The sequence below is a fragment of the Stegodyphus dumicola genome, chromosome 6 (genome assembly GCF_044657685.1).
Source record: "Stegodyphus dumicola isolate Sdum_Otavi_A_Nest chromosome 6, ASM4465768v1".
Taxonomy (NCBI): Eukaryota; Metazoa; Arthropoda; class Arachnida; order Araneae; family Eresidae; genus Stegodyphus; species Stegodyphus dumicola.
Genome location: NC_140773.1, coordinates 8,345,694 through 8,362,244, shown reverse-complemented (window position 1 = coordinate 8,362,244; position 16,551 = coordinate 8,345,694). Strand labels below are relative to the sequence as shown.

The 16,551-nt window shown below is 33.8% G+C and overlaps 1 protein-coding gene across 3 annotated transcripts in view; it reads right to left on the bottom strand.

Annotated features, from left to right (window-relative positions):
* Positions 1-13,620: 13,620 nt before the first annotated feature.
* The window catches only part of LOC118180844 (immunomodulatory peroxidase-like), a 109,173-nt gene continuing 106,242 nt past the window's right edge, over positions 13,621-16,551 (bottom strand). For all 3 annotated transcript variants that reach the window (XM_035349900.2, XM_035349897.2, XM_035349898.2), the window contains exon 17: positions 13,621-13,929. In XM_035349900.2, the coding sequence (XP_035205791.1) occupies positions 13,872-13,929 (58 nt within the window). In that variant the 3' untranslated portion in view covers positions 13,621-13,871. The remainder of the gene's footprint in view (positions 13,930-16,551) is intronic.

Genomic DNA, 16,551 nt, shown 5'->3' with positions numbered 1-16,551 from the left:
GTTAGGAAAACATCTAGCATTTCCAATTAAAGTAAGCTTCAACCATAATTTGTACCGCAAATTAAATGAAACACTAGGCGTTAAAATGCTGATGAGAGACATTATGCAAGTCAAGCTTCCAAGGTACTATCCTTGTGATACAGCAAAAAGCTTTAAAAATATATTGTTAGATTTTATTTTATCAGTAAAAAAATGTTTTTTTTTTATTTAATATGTACTGTATATGTGATTATTTAATCATATATGTCTTGGATTGTTTATGTGTTAAATACAGATTATTAGAGATTTATTTAGTTTATGTGTTAATTTAGAGTTATTATTTAACGAGATATCAACGACGCCGAAGGTCCCAAAAAAGCTTTAACGTTTGTAGAGTCATTAGGTTAATTGGAAGCAGAGAAGATGAAAAAATATGCAACCGCTTTCGCCGGGAATCGAACCACGGACCTCTGGAATACCAGCCCAGCGTGCAGAACCACTACACCACGAAGGACGCTAGGAAAGTGTGAGAAATGCCTTATACGTTAAGATACAATAACACGCCGAACAAATATTAATTTAGAAGTCAAACAACAAAACTCAGCGTTATATAATCAGCGTAATTTGAATCAGCGTGATTTTTTGTTGTTTGACTTTTTGTTGTTTGACGTTTTGTTGTTTGACTTTGTTGTTTGACTTAAATTAATATAAGCTTTAACGTTTTTAACGAAAAGTGCGACAACGGACGAGTCATTATTTAAAGAAATAGCAACGATGCCGAAGCTCCCAAAAAAAGCTTTAACGTTTTTAACGAAACAACAACGAAATATGCTTAAAAAATAAAACCAAAAAATTCATGTCCAGATAATTACTGTATTTTCTCTCACATTTTTCTTCTTCCTTTATTATTATTATTATTATTATTATTATTTACTGTCCAAAAGTTCAGAGAAATTTTGCGAATAATTTAATTTTCGAACACACAGGTACAGTAAAAACATAATAAATGAAAGGTAGTAAGGGATAAATTACAAGTAACTTTTGCAGTATTGTTTTTTTAACCCGCGGGAAAGTGCGTGGGGTTTATCATACCCCAACCCTACAAAAAAGTGGAATATTCCGAACTTGTGAAACTGAAATTATGTGCTGCTCTCAGTAGGTGAGTTTCTAGTTTCAGTAGCTGAGTTTCTAGTAGTGGTTGACTTTCAGAACCGCTTTTTCTTTGCCTGTGTGTTTCAGAAGAAGATTTATCGGTATTTTGTTGGAACTGGGGTATGACACACCCCACTTGCCTGCCCGTGTAAGTGTTTTTCTGAGTGAATATTTAGTTCAGAAATTTATTTCTAGAGTGTAACAGTAAATATTTCTACTCGCAAGTGATTTTAAAGTACTTGACCTTAAATTCTCAAAAATTTCTAACTGCATTATGGTAAAAAGAATGAGTCCCCATGAACTGGAGATGCAACACATGTAAGATTTATTAGAAATATTTGAAAGCGATGAAGATTGCATTTCGGAAACTGAAGATGAAACTAAGAATAATTTCTACAGTGTTTTGGTTTCGAAAAAGATAAAACATTAATTCTTGATGTTCCTAAAAAATGAAAAACTGTTCTCATGCTTTCAATATTATATAACGATCATACTATAGATGATACTATAGGAGAAAATAAAACGTCAGGAATTATATGTTTTAATAATATGACTAAAGGAGCAATGGATATGGGGGATGAAATCTCAGCCAATTATTCAATTGCCAGAATAACAAGGAGGTGGCCAATGGTAATTGTCTTTCCTGCACTGAATGTTGCTGTAATGAATGCTTGAATTATATTACATTCAACTGCTAATCCACCAAACAGAAACAGAAGTCTGTTTTTGAAGGACTTAGCATTACAATTACTGAAAATAAGTATTGAACAAAGAATCAGAGATTAATACTTTTCCAAGAAATTGACGTATTGCATGCAAAACAAAAGCAGAAGTTTTGACGAAGAATTAAAACGAATACATGAAATTCGAAACAACTAAGTACGAAAGATGTGATACATTTTTTGCCCTCGCGCCAAGGAACGTGAATGCAATGTTTAAAATGTATTCTGTGCCAATAACACATGAATGTATTTCGTTCCAAGTGTGAAGAAATAAAATAAGCATTCTGTATTAGAGATGCAATGAAACTTAGAGGCATGATGTTTATTTTTTTATTATTTTCATTTATCTTAATTTTAACTCTAAGATTATTTTGGAAATTAATTTTTTGAAATCCAGTTATTTTTCACGTATTTATAATACACGAGAACAAAAAAAAAACAGTTTTAAAACTAAATAACAATATTTTTATTATATTTTAAATACTGGGATATGTGATACCCTACGCGCCCACTCTAGTAACTTTTCTTGGTGCGACTTCCGCCGAGTTAAAGGAAACCTACGGCGGGTATAAGTTTATAACATCGACGGGTATAGGAAGAATAGACACAGAATAGAAGGATGTTAATATCTTTTATGAGTGAAATAAGGGTGTCCTCGTATTTAGCTAGTTAGACTTTACTGAGTGTGTTACACATCAATTTTTTTTTTCTTACGCCGACTTGCCGATTTACTTACGTAATGACTGAGTTTCATTTCTGAAACAGGCACCTATATGTCTCTTCCTACTTTTATTCCTTCGCATCCATGCATTTCACCAGAATTCTTTTATTTTCCCATCAGAATAACACCTCAATTTTCTTGTACTAATGTTCGAATGCTACGAATTTCTTGGACAATTTTTGTTAAGCTGTTTCATGTTACTGCTTTCCTATACTAAATTGTAGTTTCTGTTTTTTTTCTTCTCTATTTTCTTCACTAAGTTGATGATTACTTTTATGTTTTCTTCTGAAACTCTATTTTTTCACGGGCCATTATCATTCTAATGTTCAGTTTTATGCATTTATTTTTCTTTCTACCGTATGAGGGAAAAAAGTCTTATTGTGTACTTAAATGATTTAGGTTTTATATTCTTCTCCTAATTTTTCGCATTTTTGATGCTCAGTGTATCGGCTAAATAGTGGTATTTTATATGATTCATTAAACATAGCTGATGTGGGTACTAACTACAGTAACTTTGCTAGAATATTTTATTGATTTACGGATAATATAGTTTATTTAATTTAATGATTATATTAATAACAAAAATTAACTACTTTGTCTATTTTAAGAGTAACGTGCAACATGGGAGCAAATTGTATGGATTTGTTTTCTAAGAAGAACCAAGCATGTGAACTAGGTTCTTATTAAATGAATTTACACTTTACAGATAATATCTTATAATTCAAATTGAATAATTATAAAAATAAATAATAATAATCTCTACTTATAATAAAAGAAAGAGTCTGTCTGTGTGTGTGTGTGTCTTTCGTTCGCGCTGCGCTTAAGCTGATGGACAAGAAGCTACGAAATTTGGTACATAGGTGCATCTAGACAAGAGCCCGTGCACCTCGAAGCGATTTTTCGAAATTCGAAATAGATTTTTTTTATTATTTTATGTTTTGTGACGAAATCGCGTCATTTTGAGACATAATGGGAAAGCGAGATTTGACTCTACACACATCGTCATGAATTTCATGACGATGTGTCGTCATCATGAATTTCGTCACATGAATTCGTCACATCGTCATGAATTTCATGACGATGTGTGTAGAGTCAAATCTCGCTTTCCCATGAAATTTCATAGTCATGAAATTTCATGACGATCCTATTCGCATCGTCATGAAACGTAGGCACTTAGCTATTTTACGAACTTAAAATAAATTTCGTGTTTCAATAAATCGATTTAATACGAATTTATTTAACAAAGGGAGCTTAACACCTTTTCAACGGGATTTTTTCTAAAAAAGTTTATTTTTAAAAATGTACAGTTTATTTTTCTTTGATTTTTGGACACCTTAAACCTTCATCCTTGCGACTGCTTTTGCAAAAAGAATTTTGGAAAAATGATAATATTTTGTATTTATAAAATATTTTTTAAATGAAGCTTCCGAGTACACTTCTCACATCTCACATCTTTAAAAATGTGATTTTGGCAACAATTTTCCTGTCTTATTGTTGTTGATAGATCTTTGATGTTTTGCATGGTTTTTTTCCCTTCAACGGAAAGTTGGCTATTTTTTATTAGGATAATTAATATTTGTATTAAGGGATGTAGCTTATTTCATTGTAATCTTTTTCTCTTGAAAATATAAGATAAAATATCATTAATTTTACTTTGCTTTTCAAAATGTTATGTTTTTTGTATGCGTTTATGTTAGTTATTGCTCATTTCACTGTTTTTAAGATATTGAAAAGTTTTGAGTGATTTTTTTTTAGGAAACAAAGTTCTTAACCTCCTTTATACCATTTGAGTTCTTAAGATTTTGCAAAGTTGGTTAATTTATTTATTAGTATAATTAATATTTGTATTAAGCGATATTGCTTATTTCATTGTACTTTTATTATACGAAATAACTTTTTTTTATGAAGTTGTTCTGCAGAGTAAAATTCTACGCAGTTTTTAAATTTAACGTTTGATGTTCCCTTCATCCATTTTTCCGGTACATTTAAAAGCCAGACGAAGGCTAGCGGCAAAGCTGCTAGGATTATTATAAAGTAACGGAGAAATAAACAGTTATTGTAAAATGCGGAGTAGTTAATTAGAGAGAGAAATAATCGAATTTAGATTTTTCTAATTGGTATAAACTGTTGATTTGAATAAACTTTACTCCCTATGACATCGATTTGATTACATCCATTATGTATTTTGAGAACGCTGTTAACTTTATCTTAAGCATCGAACGCTTTGCATTTACAACTCGCCAAATGAATGAACTTTTGACACAGAAAGGTTTTTATCAGTAATCAGTGAAGGGAGTTATTTGAAAGAATAAGTGAAGTTTCGACCGCTTCGGAAAGAAGAAAATGGAAAATGGTTTCGTTTACAAACTGCCCTATTTATAAACTGCTTATTAAGGACGAACTCGTTTCCTCTAAGATGCGTATGGTTCCAAACGCTGTAAATCTATTAGGATTTTATTGGAGTAGGACTTTTAAGATACAGAGGTTGGACAAAAATATGGAAACACCTTTAAAAAAATGTTTCTTTGCTTAATATGGTGTAGGAAACCCGTTGGCATCCAAAACAGCTTGCAGTCTCCTCGGAATGGATAAATACAGTTCCTGTATGTTTGCCAAGGGAATATTATACCATTCTTCCTGCAAAACGGTGGCAAGTTCAGATAACGATGTTTGCGGTGGATAACGAGAACGCACTTTCCGTTCCAATGTAGACCACAAAGGTTCGATAATATTCAGGTCTGGTGACTGTGGTGGCCAGGGGAGATGGGACAACTCATCCTCGTGCTCAGAAAACCAGTCCTGGATAATGTGAGCTGTGTGAACAGGGGCTTTGTCGTCTTGGAAGACACCATCACCATCGGGGAACAAAGCTTGTACCATGGGATGAACTTGATCGGCCAAAATGTCCACATAAGTCTTGGCAATTATGTACCCTGACACAGTTATCATGGGGCTAGCAGAGAACCACGATATGGCTGCCCAAACCATAACAGAACCACCGCCATGTTTCACTCTTGGCAACAAGCAGTCTGTATTATAGGCTCGAGATGGCGTTCTCCAGACGTAAACTCGGCCAGCAGTGGAAAACAATGTGAAAGAAGACTCGTCAGACCATATTACTCGCTTCCACTGCTCTATAGTCCAGGCTTTTTGACTTAAACACCACCTTTTCCTGTTACGGGCATTAGCATCACTGATGAGTAGCTTCTCAATTGCAGCACGGCCAGCAATTCCCTGTTTATGAAGCTCCCTTCTAATTGTTTTGGTACTCACAGGGTTCGGTAACACAACATTCATTTCAGCAGTAACTTTTGCAGCTGTGGTCTTCTTATTTTTCGTCACAATTCCCCTTAATGATCGTCTGTTACGATCACTCAGGACACACTTTCGTCCGCGGTGTGATTTAGCAGATTATGTTTTTCCGCTTTTCAAATATGCGGAATAAATCTTCGATACATTACCTCTTGAAACACTAAACACCTCGGCTACCTTGCTTACGGAAGCACCTACCATACGTGCTCCAACAATTTGCCCACGTTCGAAGTCTGTTAACTCTGACATAATGCAATGACAACCTCACATAACAGTACTCCGACAACAACTGAACTGTTTAGCACATTTACGAAGTTGTATAGGTGGCGTCAGTAGTCAAAAACGCCAGCGCCACCTACACATTTCATTAAAATCAATCTTTCTTTTCAAAGATGCATTTCACAAGGTGTTTCCATCCTTTTGTCCATCCACTGTATATGCAGTCCTTGGATATGGACTGATGATTGCCGGGGGCATTCCAATTAAACCCGGAACATTTACTGCATACATCTTAGTGAATTTTGTTTTTATTTTATGTTCCTTCAAAACGCTGATCGAGTATGTAAAATTTTATAAATAATAATTAAGAAATAACAGGTTTTTATCTCTACTACGAAGCGAACATCATTGACCGTCTGTACGAGAACAACTGAGTTTTAGTATTAGAAAAAATTTTAAATATTTATAACCATTTCCCGACTCCTTATATTGAAAAGAAATTTATTTATGTAACCACTTGTGCGCCTATCATTTCCAACACATTTCCTCATTAACTAAAATATCTCGACGCTAAACTCGGTATCCAGAATGTTTTTACTTTCTTGTACGAAGTGAAAAGGAAGTATTGTAATCGCGAAGAATTTCAGGCAGCATATTTCAACGACAATATCCATTTTGACCGCTTTCGAATGCAATTTAACGATGCTTTTGCGCGATATCTGTACATAAGGACAGAATAAAAGACTCTTTTCCTCCAAAAAAATTATAAAGCTGCTTTAAAATGAATTCTGAAGAGAATTTTTCGTGGCGTCTGTACGAGCGTACGTACGTACGTATCTCGCATAACTTAAAACGAGTAGCCTCAGAACGTTGAAATTTTGTATATAGGACTACTATAACATGTAGATGGGCACCTCGTATTGTGGTTGCAATCGGCCTCACCAAACGTATATAAATGTATTTATATATATATCCACTCTGTTACCCGGCTCAGTGATCTCAGTTTTTTTACTCTTATATGTTTGTAAATTGTACATATTTTGCTTTAAAAATGCGTGTATTATGTTGTTCTTATCTTCCGGTTAAGGTTTTTATGCCTTTAGTAAATCTGTATGCATTATCAACAATTTTAAAGTTGTTTAAGTGCCACTAAGCCTAATAAGTTTTTTGATGGCGGCCATTGCTTGTTTACATATGAAACAGCAGAGTAATGGATTTGTTGCCAATCTAGAGAAACTTAGCTTTGCAACAACAAAGATAACGCCTTCATTTATTATTGCGAATTAAATCATGCTTAAACCTTTCTGGAATTTTTTCGACAAAATAAGCGTTTAAGATATACTTCGTAATTTTTAATACAGATATTTTGAGTTTTTATGTATTTTTGCCTTCTCGCGATGTGAGAACTGAATTAATTGAATGTGAAATACTCAATCGTCTGTGAAAAACTGTTTCTTTCTTGTTTTGTTTGTTTAATTTCTTTTATACATTGTTCTAGCTTTGTTATAGTATTTGAATAGAACATGCGGCAACGATTAGATAATTCTTTAAATGATATAAATTTTGTGCATTCTGAATTATAATATGAACAAAATATAATACTGTTAAGAGAACCTAGAGCCAAAGTGTCGCTATGGTAAACGAATAGAGTGAATTTTAAAGAATGCATTTATTATATTGTGCTTTATGCGCTGTCGGTGAAGTAGATTTAATTCAATCCAATAAGTTTAAACGAAATGCAAGAAAAAATGCGTATAATTTAATACTCCGTACAAGGAAGTCAGGTAACATCAGATTTTTTATTTATGCAAGATCAGCAAATTGCAGAAATTATCTTAACTAAAATTTAAAGAAATTTCAATAATTTAAAGTAAACTTATTTTCTTATTGTTCACAGATATCAGTTCTCCATATATGTAGCAGTCCTTGTGTTATGAGTATAAAAATTCATGGAACTTATATATTTTAAACAGAAATAATTAGCTGACAGTTTTAGTACTTGCGAAGATCTCAGACGTGCCATCAGTTTCGTTCATCATCCGAACTGAAGTTTGTCCTTGGAAATGAAAAGGTTTTTCGTGGGAAAAGTAAGGGGAAAAAGTATATAATTCTTTCAAACCAAAACAGCAGGGAAAAGATAATTAGCCCAATAATGTTTTTTCTTTGGTATCTAATGTCCAAAAAACAATGAAATATTTTTAGTTTTCGTGTTTCCTAGAACGATTTTGTCGTTGGGATACTGGAGTTACTGATTTCAAAAAGTGCAATTTCCAGATTTTTCTGAAAATATCGCTTACGATTTTTTATGAATTAAGAGATTCTGCGAGATGCTTAGCATCAATATTCAGTCACATCTACATAGTCGATATAACTGATGCGTTCATACGAAAAGAATTTTTCAACTAAAGTACTCTCTTACAGAATTAATGGTGCTAAGGTCCACTCTGTTGGATAAATGGACTTTTTACTTCCTTGTGCGAAATAAAAAGGAAGTATTCTAATCTCGAAATTTTTCAGGCATCATATTTCAATGAAAAAAATCCATTTGGCCACTATCGAATGCAATTTAACGATGTTTTTGTGTGACATCTTGTACGTAATGTCTGTATCTTGTACGTAAGGATAGAATAAAAGATTCGTTTCCCCAAAAAAATTATAAAACTGATTTAAAATAAATTCTGAATAATTTTTCGTGGCAGCTTTACGTACGTACGTATTTCGCATAACTCAAAAACTAGTAGCCTCAGAACGTTGAAATTTTGTATATAGGACTGCTATAACATGTAGATATGCTCCTCGTATTTTGGTTGCAATCGGCCGCATCAAACGTATATAAATATATGTATATATATATATATATATTCTGGAATTTATTCGAAGAAATACGTGTTTAAGATTCGCTTTAATTTTTTAATATAGATATTTTGCGTTTTTGTGTATTTTTGCCTTGTTGGGAAGTGAGAACTGAATTAATTGAATGAGAAATACTGAATCGTCTGTGAAAAACTGTTTCTTTTTTGTATTGTTTGTTTAATTTTTTTTTTACATCGTTTTAGATTTGTTATAATATTTGAATAGAACATGTGCAACGATTATATAATTCTTCAAATAATATAACTTTATATGCATTCTGAGTTATAATATGAACGAAATGTAACGATGTTAAGTGAACCTAGCGCCAGAGTGTCGCTATGGTAACAAATATTGTGAATTTTAAAGAGTGCATTTATTCTATTGTGGTTTATGCGCTATCGACGAAGTAGATTTATTTCAATCCAATAAGTTTAAATGAAATGCAAGAAAAAATGCGTATGATTTCCGTGCAAGGAAGTCATGTGGTGTACACATCACATTTTTTTATCAAGAAACATATGACATGAGAATCCATTACACATTATGAGTGTTTAAGTTCTTAGCTTCTGCAGTGGAATGAATGACTAGATCAGAATATAGTAAAACTTTTTATAATTATTTCCGAGTATATTTTTCCAAATGCATTTGCTCACTTCCATAGCATATCAAAAACAGCGAACTAAAATCACGTCCTTATAGTTTTATACTATACAAATAGCAAAAGGTTTAAAAAAGAAAATTGATTAAGGTTAATAATTTTATTTTCTTTAGAAATAGAAGCTGAAAAGAAAATACAGATTCTGTGATTTAAAAAATTTATTCGTCTTGTACTGTTTGTCTTTGGATAGAATATTTGTGGAGGCAGCTGACCAGCTGCAACACATCTAATCGAATTTACAAGAAAGCCAAATAAAGAGCTTTATAGAAAAAAATTAACCTGGAATATCTAAAATCGTTTTTATCTAATCCTTAATTCGCTTTACCTCCTACATTCTCTTTCTATGTTTTTCTAAAATATCTAAAGACTTTATTTCTCTTTCTTGAAATGTAAGAGAAAAACACATTTAAATAATTTCCACCTTTCCTGTTAAAAAGAAATAAACAGGAACAATACAACAAGCATTCAAATGAGTTTAACCCCTTAATGCACGAATAAAAATTCAGAAGGTAGTCTTTTTTCTCTCCAGTTTTTTTTTTTTTTTTTTTTTTTTTTTTTTGTGTTAACTTAATCAATTTTAGCCTCTTTCTTTATTTTAACTTAAAATTGCAGCGGATGTGCATTTTTGTATTCATATTTGGAGAAGGAAAAGTTCTTGAACGTATTTACAAGAAAAGAAAATTAAGTTTTGCGTACCCACGTTAATTTGGCTGAGTGAATTAAGAGGTAAATAGTAGAGAACTTTGTCTTTTAGGAGCCGAAATCATGATATTGGCTGTGCTGGTCGACGGTCATCCAATCAAGTTGGCTCCATTCAGTAAACATCGTGCTACAAAGAAACATTTGGTAGAATACTCTGTTTTTCTTATATTCAACTGGAGCTCGATCTGTTACGCATCAATCTTTGAACTAGAATTCAGATCTAATCCTTTTTTCGATAAGCAGACAAAAAAGCGTGCCTATAACAATACGGGCGATGTTTGTCATTTGCAATCGTTATCACATTGTTGCAAGGAAAGGCTTTATCCTTTCTATAATTAATTGGTATCGAAAAATTTAACTTATTTTTGTTACTACGCTGTACATAACAGTAATACTTATTATTCTTTTTTATATAGTTTCGTGCCTCAAAATTTGCTATTTATAAAATGAATGCAATATTAATATATGAAAACAGAAGCAGAAACTGCATTTGCTATTTATAAAAACTAATGCAGACTGACTATGCGCTGGAAAACATGTAAACATAGCTCGGAACAATGAAAAAAAGTTAAAATGTTTTGAGAAATCGGTTAGCACATATCCTCATACCGAGTTACTTAATTCAGTAGTATAGTATTCCTTTTTACGGGAACCTGAAATTATGTAATATAAGCATATATACTAAAATAAGGAGCTTAAATTTCCTTATTTTAAGTACATAATGCTTATATTAGTAATTAATTTGCATTTGAAATTGCCAGTAATTGAGAAAATGCTGAAAAAATAATACTATGTCCATGTAATAGATCTAACTATAAAAACAACACAAATTAATTTATGTTAAACGCTCTAACTCTGCCCAGTTTCGCACCTTTTAGTATCAATTAGCAAAAGCTTTTCACATTAAGATGAAGTGCATTTCCAACTAGGAAATTAGAATCTATAATTATAATCATTGCGGTGCAGATAACAACAAATGGACAATGACAACATTAAATCCCAGTATTGTGGCAGAAATTAATTACCTGTATTGATTACTACTCATTGTTTTTTGGTGCGTTTTTATTAATTTAATTATGTTACATGTATTAAGCTTTTTATTGGCATGACGTGACTGGTATTTACTTATGTATTATGCGTTACACACCAGCTTTTGCGGCTTTCCATGTGCTAGACGGCTTTCTGTAGATTCTTTAAATATATACTTTTGTTATAGCCCAAAATGTAATTATTTAAAAAAAATAATATTAATAATAATAATTAGGTCATTCATTTAAATTAGAATTTATTCGAAAGTATAAATTTATTTGACAGGCACCCTGGTGTCTAACGCAGTGCACCGGAGCCAGTCTTCAAAAACCGCAGTTAATTTATAAATGGGTTCATACATAATGCATACTCTACTTTTGCATAACCCAAGAGCATCCACTATTTAGTCTTAAGCACAGACAAATAAATGAAGAATGCAGTTTGATATTCCTTCTTTTAGCTCTTTATAAATACACTACTCGACATTGAAAATGCAACACCAAGAAGGAGTGGTCAGAAAGTGATGAAATTTGGAAAAATGATAGAGACAGCAAGTAACAATAAGTGATCTTTATTTCAAAATGATAGTCAGAATACACAGCGAGAACGGCGTCGACTCAGTAGGATGTGGGACCACCGCGGACAGCGATGCACGAAGAAACACGTCTAGGCATAGAGTCAATAATGATGCGGATCGTGTCCTGAGGGATGACTCTCCATTCCCTTTCAACCATTTGCCACAGTTCGTCTTCTGAACGAGGCAGGGTTAGAGTCTGCAAACGGCGTCCAATAACATCCCACACATGCTCGATTGGTGACAGGTCAGGAGAGTACGGTGGCCAGGGAAGCATCTGTATACCTTCCACAGCATATTGGCAAATGCGAGCACTGTGTGGTCGGACGTTATCCTGCTGAAAAATTGCATTAGGCAGCCCCTGAAGGTAGGAGATTGCCACCGGCCGCAGTACATTATCCAAGCATCGCTGGGCCGTCATAGTGCCCTGAATACAAACTAGGGGTGACCTGGAATCGTAGGCAGTAGCGCCAAAAACCATTATGCCACGTTGTCGCGCGGTGGGGCGTTTCACAGTTACTGCCGGATTTGATCTGTCTCCACGTCGACTCGACACGGACAATGCGGTGAATGTCAGTGGATAAACAGAAGCGGAACTCATCTGAGAACACGACGTTTCTCCATTCTGTCATCCAGATCGCTCCAATCCGGCACCATTCTAAACGTTGGCGTCTATGCTGTGGGGTCAATGGCAGTCTTCTTAACGGAGCAGTGAGTGCAGGCCACGTTCAATCAATCGACGGGAAATGGTTATGGTCGACATGGGAACATCCAGGGTGTCTTGCACATGCTGCAGAATCGCGGTACAAGTGACTTTCGGGACTGCCACAGCTTGTCGGCGGATGCGTCGATCCACGCGTGCTAACGTCACTCTAGCTGCACCCGCACCCCTCCTTCTCCCCACATTTCCTTGTTCTAACCATGTTCGCCATATCCGATGCACCGTGCTCGCATCCATGTGGGTATCAGCTGCGATTTGACGCAAGGACCAAACTGCCCTTATCAGTCCGATCACCATACCCCTCGTAAAATCGTCTATCTGCTGGAAGTGCCTTCGTTGACGGCGGCCTGGCATTCTCTCCTCTTACACGTATCCTCCGGGACAAAAAGCAACTTTCTTCGATAATTCTTCTGGCAGAAATAACGACACGAATATTGCCCATTCTGCACGTTTCTTCCCTTGTATCTTACTTCAAGTGCGTCGGAGAGCTGCGCATTTCACATCATTCGCATAACTCAGTGATGTGCGTCTACTCTAAAATTTGCATAAATTTCTGACCAATCCTTCTTGGTGTTGCATTTTCAATGTCGAGCAGTGTATTTGACTCGTCAGAGAAGTTTCTTAAATTTTCTGAAGCAACCTGCATCGAATAACTCTATTTTATCTAAGATATTTGTTTTAACACCATTTTGTATTAACAACGTAAGAATACTAGATTTTTAATTATATACTTATCATATAAACGAATATTTATAAGACCTCAATTTACGCGAACCCTGTAATGTCGCATCAATCTGTTTTTACCGGGGATATTTTCACGCTTAAACAACCAAAAATTAATAACACATCTGCAGAAATACAAAATACCAATCATTTTGCATATTTTCAAAACCCTACTTGTAGGACGCATAACTTATGTGCAGTATTATATTACACATACTGTATAGCTTTTATCCTTAAAGTAATTATTTACTGCAATTTCAAATTCAGACTTTTATTCCTCTTTCTTCTTTAATATCTTTGATATGGAAATATTGCTTTGAAATATTAGCTGTTATTTGTACTTGAGTCCATCGACATCTTTGCAGCATATTTTCAAACATGGCCGATGAATAACCGTAGTATTTTAAAAGGAAAATATCATTCTTTCCTATGCACAATCTGAAGAATTTGTCTGAACGAGAAAAATCTTCCATTAGCGAATACTCCTCACAGTTCTTTTAATGCATCTATTTCCACAACGACAGATTCATGCTAGGGAAATCTTTACACTTCTTGACTGGATTTCTAAAAAGAAAAAAAAAGTAAATAATTAAATAGATTGCGATTAAATTTCTTAGTCGGTTAAAATTATATAAAGATAAAACTTTTTTACTGCATAAAATACACATAACGTAAGTGTTAGGATTCAAACTGAGTATCATCCTTTCAAACTATACTTACACACCATCATAATACATAATACCATACCGGGTTGCTAAATTTCCTTATTTCATCATTATTTAAGTTTTATTTAAATTATCACGTTCATTCAGAACTCTGCCATTCAGCTACATTGATTCATGAAATTTCTTTGTTTGTTTAAAAAAAGAGGAAGTTTTCAACATTAATTCCTTATGACAAATTTCCCTATAGTACGCAGTTTAATAGCGTCATCAGTAAGGGTTACAGACAAAAGGTACCGCAACTAGAAGTTGCTATAAAATGGCCTTTACTTTTTACTTTTTATTTTATAACTACAGTATCCTATAGTAAGAGGTCCGGTAGCGCAGTGGTTAGCGCATCGCGCAGCAGCACCACAGGTCCGGGGCTCGATACCCGCGCTGGATAAAGTCTACTCAGCCTTTCATCCTTTGATTTCCATCCTTTGGATCGATAAAATGAGTACCAAGTTAGCTTGGGGGCTAAACACTGAGGGTCCTGCGAACCAAGCTGGCCACTTGTTCAGGGCATATGCTTACGCACCCCGGGGCCCACGGTCAAGTACGATTTCGGGGCATTGCAGGCATTGGCCCGTTAGGGCTGTTACGCCACTGCGTTTAGTTTTAGTTTTTATCCTATCTTAATATTTAGTCCAAATTATCATGAGCTATATATGACATTTGATAAAAGTATCTACATGTCACCGTGAAGGACCGAAATTGGAGAATGTCGACTTTCACCGTGAATATCAACATTCACCAAATACGTCGGTTGAAAGATCGAATATTTCACTACATTCTTGTATACCCTCACCGGTGTATGTCGACAATCACAGATATGCTCTGGTGAAAGTCGAAAAGAGAGGTCATAAAGTGCCATAATAGTTTAAGTTGTTGCAATAAATAAGATTTGAATCACATAACTTAGTAAGTTTTTATTACTGTCATTTTATTTTCTCATTTAGAACGTACTGTATAATTAAGTAAGTTTACAACTTCTTTTATTTTCCTTTCTCATTTTGAATGTATTGTGTGTTTTAGGTTCTCATGTTCTTAAGTTCTTGTTTCAAGTCTCAAGTGCGTTTATTCGCGACTGAATTACGGAGAAGAATATATAATATTGTTATATGTTCAACATTCACCATTAGTACATGGTGAATGTCGACATTGACCGGTATAAGTCAGAAATAAGAGTATTTGGAAAATATTTCGGACATACACCAAGAGACTATGTAAATGTTGACATTCACCGGTGAAAGTCGTCATTCTCCAGATTTAAGTGTTTCGCCGTAACATATATGCATTATTTTCTTAATACTGTCTCTTGGCACGTATTTACGATGACAAAGCTTTTCAAAATAAGGTTGAGAAATTTAGGTAAAAAAGTTTCCACATAAATACAAACCAGGTCCAACAAACAGAGTAAAAATTACAGTCATCAAAGTATTCACTAGGCCTGATATATTAAACAGAATAAATTTGGTACTTTTATGTGAAAAATTCGGAGCATTATCATAAAGTCTTTCGGAGCAAACAACGTGAATCATCATATACATCCTCACTGTCATTTGAGCTTTCAGCTATACAGCTGCTGCATGTGCATTCACCTGCTGTATATGCTAATATATTGCGTTTAGAATGAAGTTACCATCCCTTACAATAGTAAAAATCAAATTATAGGATTAGTTTTTGGACTGATGCTGTTTACTAAAACATTCCGTAAAAGTTATCGAGTAATTGCAAAGCAAAAGATGCCCTCTTAAGAGAATTATAAACTGAATATTGGGTAAAAAAAAGCCAGTAAAAAGATAATTATTACCCATATCTTCATGCATTTTGCACGTTAATATACGGATATTTACATTTATTGTTTTAAAGTATGTGAATATTTCACTAGCTGGGCTTGTTAGTTTACAAATATCACATAAAAGAACTACAAAATTAAAAAAATATATATTTAAAAGATAAAATTCTAAAAATTATACTAAAAAATGCAAAAGGAAACAATTTCTTTTATTTTTGATGTTAAAAATATTCTCAAAAATTATCTCCCTAATTTTGAGACATTTTGTTATTAACAGTGTATATCAAGTACCGATATTTAAAATAGTTGATATCGATATAACCATTCTTGTCTGGAGCACTCTTGTGAGAGGTATCCAGTAAATTACTGTACAGTGATTCTAGATATATTTCAAGAGAATACCTTAGCGTATGGTAAGATGTACAACACTTTGCCAGCTTCACGTCTTTGTAAACAATCTGATAGGTATCCTCAGAATTAAGGGGGTTCATGCACCTTATAAACCCCTTATGATCTTCGAATATGTGACTGTTGCAAGAATTGGGATATTTTATTTATTTTAAAAGGAATTATTTCCAACTTTTTACAGCTGACTACATGATATACCTACTTTGGAAACTAATAACAAGAAAGTTTGTGTTGCCACAAATATTTTTGTAATATAATCCGATTCTTGACAAAATT